The 14,588-nt window shown below is 37.8% G+C and overlaps 2 protein-coding genes across 2 annotated transcripts in view; one reads left to right on the top strand and one right to left on the bottom strand.

The window, feature by feature from the left end:
* The window catches only part of LOC306757833 (voltage-dependent calcium channel subunit alpha-2/delta-3-like), a gene marked incomplete at both ends in the record, with an annotated part of 33,615 nt that extends 27,544 nt beyond the window's left edge, over positions 1 to 6,071 (bottom strand). The window contains 4 exons of the mRNA XM_079242986.1: positions 616 to 732; positions 2,133 to 2,378; positions 4,266 to 4,347; positions 5,953 to 6,071. Of these exons, the coding sequence (XP_079099112.1) occupies positions 616 to 732; positions 2,133 to 2,378; positions 4,266 to 4,347; positions 5,953 to 6,071 (564 nt within the window). The remainder of the gene's footprint in view (positions 1 to 615; positions 733 to 2,132; positions 2,379 to 4,265; positions 4,348 to 5,952) is intronic.
* Positions 6,072 to 11,018: 4,947 nt separating this feature from the next.
* LOC306757127 (parapinopsin-like) lies at positions 11,019 to 14,072 on the top strand (the record flags this gene model as incomplete). The annotated part of the gene is made up of 4 exons (XM_079242092.1): positions 11,019 to 11,349; positions 11,636 to 11,964; positions 13,174 to 13,416; positions 13,959 to 14,072. 4 exons carry the CDS (start codon positions 11,019 to 11,021, stop codon positions 14,070 to 14,072), a joined length of 1,017 nt encoding a protein of 338 aa, XP_079098218.1.
* Positions 14,073 to 14,588: the final 516 nt, after the last annotated feature.

The raw sequence follows: 14,588 nt of genomic DNA, 5'->3' as shown, positions 1-14,588 counted from the left end.
ATGCCATTTAAAATCAACACACTGAATAAACCTCTGCTTTCCAACATTTTAATTATTAGCGTCTTACAAAAAAGCAGAGCTTCGCGTGGGTGGCTATGAATGATGACCAAATAATGACCCAATAACTTATGAAAACAAAATAATATGGACATGTTCATAAATATGTAATTAAACAGATTGGTAGGATCATGTTGTCTTTTAAGTCTGTAACGATCATCTGAACTATTTAACTCCGTCTTCATCAGATGATTCAGCATGAATGATTTAGCGTCAAGCGCGTCAGTGAGATAAATCATCCTGATTGGCTGTTGCAGTTGGACGATTTTGCACCTTTTTTTTTTCCACTATTATTTTATCCCCGCCCCTTTCTTTTTGCCTCTACAACCAACCAACTGCCAACACCACTCTGTTAATGATAATAATACTCAAATAAAATACAATAATCTATTTATGCAATTTGCTATTTCCTTTTCAAATTGACCAGGTTTTACACGTCCAGACTGCAAACCCCTGAGTTGGGTAGGCCTACAGCAAAGCTTGTGGCAGCGTGTTATTTTTTTACAGGACGTTCAGGTGTTTTGTGTGGGGTTGTGTGTGAGGGTAAATGTTACTTACACTTGTGGCCTCAGCTTTTTTCTGGAACATTTCCGCCATCTTCACAGCCAGATTTTTCACCAGTTTCACACCATCAATCTCTTCCACTCTGACTGACTTCTCAAACTCTTTAGATTTCTAAAATTAAAAATACAACCAGGAAGAGAAGAGCAGCGTTGACAGGTGGGACAAGTGTAAATTTTGCAGCACTGGAAACGTTATAAAGATCACCTGAAAATGTTCATTTAAAAAGACAAGAAATGGAAACAATAAGACAATCGTGTCTTCTTGTGTGTGTACCCTGCATCAGCACCTCATTGTTCCACCATACTCACTCCAGAGTGGTAGGTAATTGTTAAACAAGGCTTATAAGTCTTCACATGTTGGCTGACAAGATGCCAGCAGCTAGACTCAGATGAATGACTGATAAAATCCCTGCTGCAACAGAGAATGACTGATAGTCTTTATCTGTTCTCACTTAGAAGCTGCACATGCACTCTCCCTCTCTCTTTCTCTCTTGGCTGGAGATAGCCATGTTGGGTGGCCGTTGGGGGCGGGGCTAGATGTTAAGGCTATGCATGGTAAGAGGGTAATTGAAATGGAGTCAAAGCACAGGCAAAAGATAATAACGTGTCAAGCTTGGGCAACTCTGTGTAATGAACTACACCTCACATAACGCTGATTCTGCAGGACGCACAGGACCTCCAGTGATAGAACAAAGCTCGTCACAACTTAGAGGAATATAGCATTACATAATCCCACATCTGCCTGACATACACACAAACAGACACCTACATACACTTGCCAAATAAAAACAAACAAAACGATCCAGTCAACCACATCATGCACACTTCTAATAACCTTATCCAAAAATAAACATAGGCCACAATAGGCTCATAGCACACGTTCAAAGCCCGTGCACATTGTGTGAACAGGATGGGCACAAAAACACACACACACCAGTACATGAGGCGACAAATTACCTACTGAAAGGAAGAGTGTGGACTTGCAGTGGAGCAGAACAGTTCATTTCACGCTTGTCCTCCTCGCCCCAGCAACCAGAGTCCCCAGTCCCGACCCAGACCCCCACCTCCCTTCTTCCAAGCCCTCAAGTCATCAAGTGGAGGTTGAGCCCCATCCATCAAAAACACTGATCATGATTATTGATTAGTGTAATGACCAATGCAGGAGGGCTGGGAGCTTGAGGATCCTCAGTGTTCCCCCATTTTACAGAAATCATAGTGAAATTGAAAAAATCATCATAAAAAAGCAGCTAATGATTAGCATTAATGACCAGCCCCTAACGACCCGTCAGTTCTCTCACAGCTCGCTGGTTTGTGCTGACTGGATCAGCACATCTCTCTACACTCATGTCTCCATGACCAGGAACACAAGCAAAGTGCTTCATACTGACAAAAAGTAAGAAATCTGCAGGGCAGATTGCAAATATGGTTTCTGTACAAATTAAATGCATGCTTGGTGATATACACTGCTTTCATTCGCAATACGCATTTGATCTTAAATCTTATTACTGTTACCTCAGGGCATGAAGGTCCTGGGTTTTGAGCCTGGAGCCGCTTTCTGAATGCAGTTTGCACACTTTCCCCATATCTGCGTGGACTTCCTCTGGGTACGCCGCTTTCCTCCCACATTCCAGGACAACCAGCTGAGTTTTTAGGATTAATCCTGCTATTTCTTGTTCCTGCTACTTCTTTCTTGACTGAAGGGCTGCCATCAGAGCTGGAGTTGGTTCCTGCGCGTGGTGCTGAGATGGACCACAGCTCCTGGAAAAGTGAGGTTGTCAAATGCAGATTAACATACACTATGTTCTGTATCATAGCCTCTAATATTAAGGTGAAAGTTGTCACCAGCTCTTTTGTAGCTAGTGTCACTATTGTCTTGTTTTTCTACACACTGTGTCCACTTGCATTATGACATTCAGTCCGACAACGTGCTGCATCTCAGAAATGAGTTTACACTCAAGAAGCTTACATATGGTTGTTAAAAAGTTGCATTGTGACTTGTTGCTCTAATGTTTGAAGAGGTTTCATTCTGCATCATACTATATACAAGTTTAAGTTAAGTTTGTCTGATCTTAAATGACTCAAAACTATACTTAACTTTTTACTGATGGATCCCTTTTAAGAGAAGAACCAGTCCAAACCAACAGAAAACTGTAACGTCCATATTTATGTGATGAAACATTTCTTTCTGTTCTTCTTCATCACTGAAACATGGGAATATCTTGAAAGAAAGCCATAATGTTATTCATATAAGAACTCTATTAGAACTCTTTATTTGTGTTTTTTTTTATTTGTTATCTGCAGAGCTGGCAATTCCTGGTCCAGAAAGTAAAAGTCCTGCCATGATTTTTGGTCTACCTGTACATTTAGAGCAAGTGTTTTCACTAACAGGCTTTATTTTTACCTGGCAAATAAACTTTGCTCATTGAATTCAGCTGGTTTGGTGACTGGTCGAAACAGTTGCCGGACAGGACTTTTACTTTATGGACCAGGAATTGCCACCTCTGGTTATCTGTGTGCATCAGGCTCATTTTAGGAAAATATGCACAATAACAATACTTCAATGTGTGGAATGTTGACTTTTGTTGACTTTCTGTTTTTCCTGTAAAAACAGATGCTAATATACATTTTCAAACTAAGAGTTTTTGTTAATGTCATAAATGTAATAATAACTTTACAAAACAACACTTGCATATTTATGGTTTATAAAATCTGTGTCATTGTTTTGATCTCGTTAGACTCCTTTGTTTTTCTCTTACTAAGTTCTTTAGTTAAACCGCATTACCTTTCCTGATACTACAGGGAAATTACAACAAAAATGACCATAGATTAAATATAGATTGAATTTAGACTTTTTTAATGTCCACAAAGAGCCATAAAACATAAAAATAGTAAATGCACACCTGTTATAGTCTAAATCTTTACGCTAATTTCTATTATATAATTTTCCTGAATTTTGATGTATTATAAAAGTCTTAACCCACAACTGCAGAATTGTTCTGCATTCATACAGAAGAACCCCTCCAGCTGTTTACTCCATAGTCCCTGGACTGGTCCCATTTAAGTGAAATGGACAGTTCACCATTCATCAACCTGAGTTCACTCTGCACACCTTTTTAAACCGGGGGCCTGCGAGCATGCACACCTCTGCCATCAAGTGGTCAGACAGCTAAACCCACGGCTCTGGAACATTGCTCATTCTCTGCAGATTTCACTTGTTCATCATATCATACCTATCCACCTTAACACACACACACACCCACACAACTACACACATAAATACACTATCAAACCTAGCCACACTTATTCAATTTGTCTCCTTGTCGCATTCATATCCAGAGGTTGAAGCTCTCGACTCAAGAGAGTTCACTGGAGAGATGAGATGAGAGAGGAATCAGCGCTGTGGTTAATGGACCATGTCAAGTACAAACACACATGCACGCATACGCACTTACACACACACACACATGCACAGCTTTCTCTTTACAAAACACACCTGAGTCTCTTCTAAAATAACGCATTCAGCTGAGACACCTAAATGTCTCTGCAACCATTAAAGAGGGAACACAACATTACAGCACACAATAGATTTAACCACATGATCATCAGACAAAATGTTCATACAAGAGAGAAAAATAAAACACGTACCTTTTGCAGTAGCTGTGATCCAGAATATTTTGCAGAAATGGATTTAATTTCCCCACCAAATGCAGAGGCCCAAAGCTTCACACTGGGACATTAAAAAGACAAGAAAAAGGCAAATTAGCCGAGACCCCCCTGCATAAAATGGACAAAACCAAACAAGAAATATATAGTTGTATAAGAAGCTGGAGTACCTTTTTTTTTTTTTTTTCTAAAACAAAGATAACTGACAGGTATGATGTCAGTTTTAATCACTGTCTACCCACAAATCTCTGTCATCTTCTACTGTTGAGTCTTCTTCATCTTCTGACTGACGCAATCAGTCAAAAGATGAACATCATGGTCCGGTGGCCCTGACCTTCACTTGATAAATGATTGCAGTTTTGGTCACGTGTACTGTAGTTACTGGAGTTTCTATTAAAATGTAAATGACTCTATGAGCAGCAGATTGAAAAACTAAGGTCAGTTGCAAACTTGAATTTTGCCATAAGAAAAACACAAAGAAATGAAATGTAAAATAAAATCCTTTCACATATATAAAGTCAGAATAATTCAAATAAGCTTACGAACAAATACAATATTTGCCTGTTATGTGATGCGGATAAAGTAACCCCATGAGCAACTTTGCTAAAAGGAGATGCTTTGTGGGCTTTTTGCAGAAGGCACTGAAAAATATATTTGTTTTTCAGCTGAAATTCTTATTAAAAATACTATATTGGAAAATTGCTACATTTTACATTAAAGGTTGAAGTGTAAATTCAGGTTAACCTAATTTCTTCCTTGCTTCTTCTTTAAAGACACACAATTCAACCATTTCTTTTACAAGTGTGTAAAAACGCATGTAGAGATGTAAATCACCATTTTACAAGCAAGTAAGAGTTGATTAGCATTTTATACATTATGCCCTTTGCTTAGAGTTTATATGGATTTTACATTTCAGAGAAAAATTTCCAGTTGTTTGCACATCCAGTAAAAACTTGCAAACAATATGATACACCTCTTTAGTATAAGATCAATCAGAACAAGATGACAGTGGAAATTATGCAACCTGTAAAAGAGTAATTATGATTTCAATTTTAACAGATTACAGTCACCATAATAGTCTGTCAATAAGACCTAATATTCAATACATCTGTTGCCTTAGTTTATACCATAAAAACTACACTCAATAAAGACAAATAAGTGATTCTGAATGCCTGTCATGCTCAGACACAAAGAGGAATCTAATGGAAAACTAATGTTGACTAACTGACTGAGAATAAAACAAGTTGTCAGTTCTTATAAAATGTTGCCATCTGTTTTCCATTTTGCACATTTACCTTAATTTTCCTTTTACATTGTTCATAAAATCTTACTGGTGGACCTAACTGTTTCCCTCCACCAATAAAACACCACAATCTCACTTGTGGACAAGTCGGTAATTTGATCCTTAAGGAATAATTTAAACAGAAGTTTGTGACCATACTACTGTTAAATGAGAAATCCAAGTCAAACAGAGATAAAAATAGATCCTCTCAGAATATAAAATGACATTTTCTGCGCCCAAACTTCTTTGTTGCATCTTTATTCCCAATTTCAACATGTCTAACTCTCCCTTTTGCTTCTCAACTGACTTTATTTTCCTTCTCCGAGAGAAACAACACATAACCTGCATTAGAAATAAAAGTTGGACGGCTACTTAATTTTCACTCACACTGACAGAGGGATCCCTTGCTGGGACCCCGCCACCTCTATCACATTCAAGCCGATGAAGATCCAGAGGAAGCTGGTGCTGCACATGTGCGAGAACAGGGTCCTGCAGTTCCCCTGCATCTCCAACACTGCTCAGAAAAGCTCTGCACAGAAAAATCCCGTCACTGTTAGACTCCCGGTGCAACTTCTCCAGATGCTGCTGCGGCCAGCACGTTTCCTACTGTATCTGCCTGTGTGTGAAAAAAAAAAAAGAGAGAGAGAGAGAGAGAGAGAGAAGAGAGGGGATTCTTCTTCATCCCCTGCTCCGCCCTGCCTTTCTCTAAACCCCCCTCATTCGGCTCATGGTGCAGGAATTGGGATTTGCGCGTGAATTCCCGTCATCTCATCTCTTTGTTTGCAGCTGAAGAGCTGTGAGGGGCAGAATATCATTTTAAAGACCGTTCAGCGCTTCCTCAGTTTAATGTTCACATCAACAGAATAGGCAGGTGCATCGATCACCAAGTTGCAGAGAAAAACAAACAAACCCTATAGGAAATGGCATATTTTTGCCAGCCTGCATCCAAGTGGACTAAAAGCAAGACTCTTGTAAATGTGTTACTTTATCATCGAGGCTGCATGATAATCACATTTTGTTTCTGAAACTGCAAACATGCAAAAGTGCGCAGCTTTCAGAGAAATGACATATATGTCAGTGGGAATGGGACATGTTGTTTGGGTCTAATCATAAACTTATAATTAGAAACCTAAAATGACTTTAAAGGGAGATTCCAGAAAATGGTTCTGTGGGAGATAATGATCCTGCAGATGGGCTTGTGATGAACCCCCCACCCCCACCCCACCCCCCACCCACCCACCCACACACACACACACACACACACACACACACACACAGACACTGCCAGCAACAGAATCATAGTAAAGAGAGGAAGTGGAAGTAATTTGGATTTCGGAAGATCTCTGCTCACTACACTGACAACTGTCTGAAAACTCAAGTGAGGAACAGAATAAATGAGAAACCAGTGAAAAGTCGGTTTGAACTTTTTCTTTTTGCTCCTGATTGGCTGAATTGTAACAAGCTAATTCATCACTTCGACCAGTGACGTCACGTCACCCACCAGCAACTTTTTTCCACGAGGAGCTCCTTGTGGAGCAGCTCCTGCAACAGAGCTGAAGGAGCAAACTCTTCATGTATGGAAAAGAGCCCGTTATTCCATCACACCGGGAGGTGTCCCCACCACGTCGTCCTGCGCCGTAAACGCTGATTAGGAAGCGATAATGATGTCAAGGCCGTTGATGCAGCGCGCCTCCACGACCACCACCGCCGCCCCTCCCGCTCCGCCATCACCTCCACAGGAACCTTGTTTCGACTTGAGGCTTTTATTAGTTTAGTAATTGCATCGTACATCAAAGTTGTGAGGGGCCCACGCTGCCTGGGACGCGCCGATAAGGCGCCTGCGTGTTGGATGACGGACAATATCATCCTGTCTCTTCTCTGACCGGCGGGCTGCTCACAGCGCGACATGCAGGATGCTTTAATTAACCGAATAAAAGCAAATGAAAGTAGCTTTCTGTCAACGTGGAAGAGAGTCCTCCCGGTTTTTTTTTTAATTTATTTTTTTTTATTGGATCTGTTTTAGATAAGAGTGTCACTGAGCAAGCCGAGCCATGTAGTCTTCCTCTCCGTGGTTTCGGCTGCGACGTAAATAGGTATTTAATCAACATTTGACGCAGTAGACGGCAGTTCCGTAATGTTCCTGCAAATAAGCCGTTTTTTCAGTGAAACAGAGTGGGTCTCAAGATCGCTTTAAAAGTGCATCAGATTCACAGTTATTTATTTAAATGCTTTTCACTTTCAGCACTGCGTGTTTGAGGGAGAGTTAAATCCAGTTTAAAATCCAATCAGAGAGTTCATCAGCCTTCTATAGGCTGCAGGGAGTATAGTTACTCCCTCCATGGTACTGAATTCTGTTACTTTGGCACAATGGTCCTCCAGTAGGACCAAACTCCATTTGTTTTAAGGTTTACCATGACGGGGGACCCTGAAGGCCAAAGCAACACATTTAGCTTTTGAGGTATAGTTCAAAATGCGTTTTTAGATTTATTCAAGTTCTTCGTCCTGTTTAGGGAAGCATCTCTTTGTCAGACTTTTATTTGTATGAGGATCACATTTCACAGCTAAGTAGATCCACCTTTACAAAACTTTACCTTTTCACCGTGGTTTTAAATTTCTGTTTCATGCATGGAGAATTTAAAAAAAAAAAATTGGACTTGTTTAGATCTTCATCTAAATACAAAACTGTGTTGGTTCAGGAAAGGTTTTCCTAATCCACAAAGGATATCTTCGTACAGATATTTTATTATAAAAACAACGTCACTCACTTCAGAGTTTGTTAAAGCCTCTGGAAGGTCCTGATGGTTTGATTTGTCTGACAGTAATCCCCAAAGCAGTTCTTTAAGAAGGTTTTATGGCTGTTTTTAATGCCTCAGCAATACCTCATTTATAACCTGTTCATTTTAACCACCATCTCTGACTGAGATAACGATGACCTGAAAGGGCTTTGTTATCTTGTTATACTTGTCTGCTGGTTTGTAATTATCAATTATTTTAATCTCTTAAGAATGTGCTTGGAGAAGGTGCTGATGCGGGGACAAGGTTGGAGTTGTCAGGGTGTTCGTGGAGGCCAGCAGTCTATGACTGCTGTGTTCAGTATTTCATTAAGTCTTTTCTATCCAACTTGAAATGTTATTTGTATCAATTAACATCAAGTGTGTGTGTGTGTGTGTGTGTGTGTATGGAGGGTATTTTTTCTTTCTCAATCGTCCTCTTCCTATTTTCCATTGTTCTTCATTGTCAAGTTCTTCTTGTTCTTATCTTTATTATTATTTAGTGCTGGACAACTCTTCCAGTCTTTTATTATTCTTTCCTGTGCTATCAAACTAAAACAAAACATACATGATAAAACAATATGATATGCATCAAAACATTTTATCTCTTCTATTTATGTTATTTTCAATTATATAAGATGCTTAAATGACTTAGAAAATATTTGCGTTTTGTTTCAGCCTATCTTCTCATCTCATCAAACCTTTATGGAGAGTATTTTTGCTTCCACAGTTTTGTTTGGACTTTTCAAAAAGAGTGTACTTATTTTATTAGAAGAAAGACGAGTAAATCCAAAAAGCTGAAGCATGTACACTTCACTTGTGTAAGCTTGCATAGTAGAATGATTATAAACAATTTCCATGGCTTGAATCCAATCATACTTTGTAAACAAACACAGAAAATTAAATGGGTATTAGTTTTCATCATTTTAACTGTCTGTGATCACAGAGAAAAAAACTTATGAAAAAACTTAATTGTACTTAAAATAAAGTTTGATAATCAGAATCCGATGATTGTGTGTCGTCTGAGGGTCTTGAACATTCAACACAGACGCTTGTAATCTGCGTCTTGACTTGATTGAATGTAAACCTCTTAGGAGGTGAAACGTCGGACACCTCTTGTCATGGTTTCTTGATAAATCTTGGACTTAACCTCACCTCACTTCTTCAGCATCTGTGGATTACTCCATTCAGAATCACTTTCAGTAGTAAACCACGATGGGTCAAACTGAGTATGCTGAAACAGCTTGGTGTACCATATGTTTGAGATTTGAAGTACAGTCACTAAAGCTTTAAAGTATGAATGTATATCTATAATAACTACATTAAAACATTATTTCCTACACTGGTACACTGAAATAATGTCAGAACTGATCATAGAATTGTGTTTGATAACAAGTTTAGGAAGGTCTAAATAGAGCATGACATAATGACCCTTTAATCCAAACAACACATTACATCAGAAAAGAAGAATTAAAAATAAAAAGAAACAAGAAGAAAGAAAGGAATAACTAGCAACTTCCCTAATGTCAGAAATTGTAGCATGTTTATGGGATCTTAGTGCAAACCCAGCTAACTGTCCATTATAATAAAACAATAACAAAAATTAATTCTACATGTGACTTTGGATTTTACACAGTGGAAATTCAGAAATCCTATGACAAAGAAGGTACACTTTTTTGTGTTAGGTTTTTACATGCAGGACATCATAGAAAAAAAAAAAATTAACCAATCTGTTTTTAAACTAAAAAAGTACAAACTCATGTTAACAGCAACATTATAAAACACACATTATACACAATGTTATTATGTATTTACTAAAAACAAGATGAAATGTATCATGCTGTATTACAAGATTCAATATGTGTTTAATTTAATCTACTCATTATTAGGTAATAAGTAATCCAGTTGGCCCTTTGCCTTCCTTTGTTAGCTATTTTTTTTACATTGCCTCATGCACATTTTACCTGAAAACATCTTGTACGTTTTACACCAAATTCCAAATGTAGTGCTATACAACTTCATGTATGTTCAAAATGCCTTTACAGACGTCAACAGTAGTCAACATCAAACAGTAGTCAATACAATCTCATCTCACACATGCTTCAAGAGTAATTTATATTTCATTTTAAGCTTTTCATGCATTTTTTTACATTTCGACATCATTACCTTTGTTCTTCAGTCATGTGTTATGATTGAATTGTACTTGCAGTGAAGTTTTCATTCTTTCTGCTGTTTAAATATCCAACTTCCCCATTTGTATGAAAAGAGTAAGAATGAGTGGAGAGTGGATGTAGTGTGGGAGCACAGAAAGTGAATAAATGAACTTAAAAGAGATGATAAACTGTACTAAGCTTTACTAGTCTGAATAGAATATTTAGCTTCTCCACACATTTCGGCATCATTTGTAATCTTAGACTGGGCGTACATTGGAGTGCTCAGTAAGCCGCCAGCAAAGAGCACTGCATTTTCATCCTGTTTAAGTCCCTTTACAATCAAGCAAAAGGTGAAGGATCAAGGATGATCATCTGGAGGAATTACTCTTTGTTAATTCCAGATCTAAAGGATTTATTTTAGGTGTCTAATCTCTGTAGTCCCACTCAAGCAGCAAGATATTGAACATCTAACTTCACTACCTTACGAAGAAGACAACGTACCTGACCAGTTTTTTGCAGCTTTGCATCCATGCAGCACCCTGAGCTATCACCAAATGCTTCATTTTACGTGGGTCCAGAGGGGGAGCCCCCTCTGTCACGCACTGGCTTCATCATCCTCTCCATCATCATGGCATTTTTCACCGTTCCAGCCATCGTACTCAACGCTACAGTGATCATTGTGTCCCTCATGCACAAGCAGCTGAGGCAGCCGCTCAACTACGCTCTAGTGAACATGGCTGTGGCCGATCTGGGCACAGCCATGACCGGAGGAGTGCTTGCTGTGGTCAACAACGCCCTAGGGCACTACTCTCTGGGCAGAACAGGCTGTGTGATGGAGGGCTTTGCAGTGTCCTTGTGTGGTGAGTGGCAAGAAGATCACAGTGGAGCTGGAATAATTTACTAACTGCTCATTTTATGTAAACATATTTACAAAAAAAAAAAAAAAATACATGAAATGTAAAATGAGGCTCTCATTATTTAGGTTTTTTAGGAATTAAGAAGGAACCAGTTTTTTTTTAAAGATCGTATTAAATACTATTTAATTGACTTTCCTGTGGTTAATTAAGATAACTACATATAAACAGTGACCTACATTTTTCCACTCCAGGTGTTTTCATGACATTTACTTTCCTTACATTTCTCCAGGCATCACATCCCTGTGCACAGTCGCTCTGATTGCAGTGGAGCGGATGTTTGTGGTATGCAAACCTCTGGGACAGATAACCTTCCAAAAGAAGCATGCAGTTGGTGGTATTGCCTTGTCCTGGCTGTGGTCCCTTACCTGGAATTTACCCCCTCTCTTTGGATGGGGCAGGTATGAGATGGAAGGTGTTGGTACATCGTGCGCTCCAGATTGGCACAACACAGACTCCAGTAATGTCTCCTACATTGTGGTGTATTTTGCTGTGTGCTTTGCTATTCCTTTCGCCTTGATCCTGGCCTCCTATACCAAACTAATGTGGACATTGCACCAGGTGAGACGTTATGCACCATTGCAGGCTTGATGATATTAATTCAAGCACTCAAAGTGAAAATTTGATGTACTTTGACTTCATATCAATTGATCTAATATTTCTCATTGCTGCTTTGCATTTCATAGATAAGTGATGTACTTTATCATTTTCAAAGGCTTTCTCTTGAAACTATTACAAAAAATGATAAGATTGAGCCTCATTACAGCTCAAAACTGTTGCCACCAAATACAGAGATCAGATCAAGTATTTACTGCTATTTACTGTGAACAATGTAATATAAAATTAATAAATATTTAAATAGACATCCAATTGCAAAAGTAAGAGTCCCTGATCTGTCAGATTTAATGTGTATTTTTTAAACAAAATATATATTCCACTAAACTGATTTAAAAATATTTAAAACGTACAGCCTTTTATTTCTGTAAAATGCAAAAACAGTACAAAAAACTTTTTTTTTTCTAAATTCTGTGTAAAACTAAATGTGCACAAAGATTTCTTTAGTCTTCTGTCTTCAGTTAATGTTACATATTATAGATATCTCTATATAGAGATGACCTCATAGTTGTTCTTTATATCTGAGAAATCTATTTCTTTGTGCTCTATCCAAATCCCTATAAAAATATTGATCTTTTCACAATTAAACTAATCACCTGTTCGATTGAACGAGTTGTTTAAAAAGTGCCTGTGTTTAAGCAGTTTTGATAAAAACATGCTGTCAAAAATATATGTTCAAGCAAATAGTCTTTGCTCTATTTCCAGCTAAATGTATCATTTTAGTGTTTCATATTTCATGCATCATGCAAACTTTTTTTGAGAAAATGTTAGCATGATCTCCTGAGCAGGACAGGTAAATTATTATTTGTATGTTGCAGCAGTCACAATATAGTAATATTATATACCTACAAATTCAGAATAATGAAGTTTAGTATTGGTTTGACAAGAATACTGATAATTTTTGCTTCTATTTGAGGACTCTGAATAAAAACACTGATTGTAGCAATTCTACAGATTTTACTGACACTATACTCTATTGACCCTAAACCCTAAAGTTTAATGAATGGCTGTGAACTTTTAATCCATTCCAAAGGTAAGAGTGGGCATGCAAAACCTCAAACACAAGAAATAAGACAAACACTCAACTGCAGGTTTCAGTGTTTTACTGTAGGGTCTTTGGATATATGGTTGTTTTAATGACCTTCTGTTGCACAGGTGTCAAGGATGGCTTGTGTGGAAGGTGGAGCCGTAGCTAAAGGGGAAATGAAAGTGGCAACAATGGTGATCCTCATGGTCCTCACATTCCTGATCAGCTGGCTGCCTTATGCTGGTCTGGCCATGTTTGTGGTTGCTAATCCCGATGCTGAGATATATCCGCTGGTGGGCACGGTGCCTGTCTACCTGGCTAAGAGCAGCACTGTCTACAATCCCATCATCTACATCTACCTCAACAAACAGGTGCCGTGACAACACAATTGCATGATTCTAGTAATAAGATTTTAAACTGTTGGGAATCAAAATGCTTCTGCTGACATCACATCAGCACCACCTAGTGGTGATCTAACATATTGCCCACACATCCAAATTGAGTGAGGGCAAAAATGCTGAAGTGCATTTTTACTTGCAATTCAAAATGAATAAACCACTTGAAAACAAATCCTTAATTAGGAGGAGCTACAATTATGAGCACTTTTGTTTACAATCATCATTACAACCATGTTTACAATTACAAGTCTAAAAAGTAGCTGGAAGCTGGGGCCTATCTGACATACTAAGAATGCACAAATTATGCACATACAATTACATAAGGTCACTAATCTTTTTATTACATGAATTCAGTATTGATATTCTGCATGTTAAGGTTAATTTGCAGCTGAAAGTAATTTGAAGGGATGTTTTTGTGCACATTTTGTCTCGACATGATGATACAGTATAACATTTAAAAATAAAATATGCCTATTTTTTTTTTTTTTAATATACTCTTTTTTTTCTTCTTTTAGTTCCGTAAATACGCTGTGCCCTTCCTGCTTTGTGGGAAAGAGCTATGGGAGGATGAGGAGACATCAGAAGCCACAACCACCGTGGAGATAACAAACAAAGTGTCTCCAAGCTGAAATGCAGAAATGCCCGTTACTGCCCATTAAACATTTAAATAAAAAAAACAATAAAATATTTAACAAAATCTATTTCACTGCTTGTTACACAACATGTTTTCATTTAAAATTGCAGCCAGGGATAGCACAACAGTATGCTGCCATGCCATTTTTATATAGAATGCAAATAAAACAAGAAGAGTAATTCAGCATAAGTTTATTCAGTGATGACTAATAGAAAAACAAAAACAGTATTGATTCAAATAAAAGTCAAAGCAAATAAAAAAAAAAAAAAAAAGGAAAAATACAAAAAATGGATTGATACAAAATCTATGGGGTTATATATATTAAAGCATTTGCTACTAAGATAAATTTTTACTAAATAAAAACATTAAGGAGCAAATATCATGACTTTCAAGTAGAGAACATTACCATGGGTCTTCCCATACATTTTGTACATATTTTACAGTATCTTCTATTTTAATACAGCTTTCTGAACATTAATAGTTGTAATAGTAATAATAATCATAACAAGAT

This window comes from Telmatherina bonti (assembly GCF_933228915.1).
Source record: "Telmatherina bonti genome assembly, chromosome: 6".
NCBI lineage: Eukaryota > Metazoa > Chordata > Actinopteri > Atheriniformes > Telmatherinidae > Telmatherina > Telmatherina bonti.
Note: the sequence above shows the minus strand (reverse complement) of the source record. Positions and strands in the feature narration are given on the sequence as shown.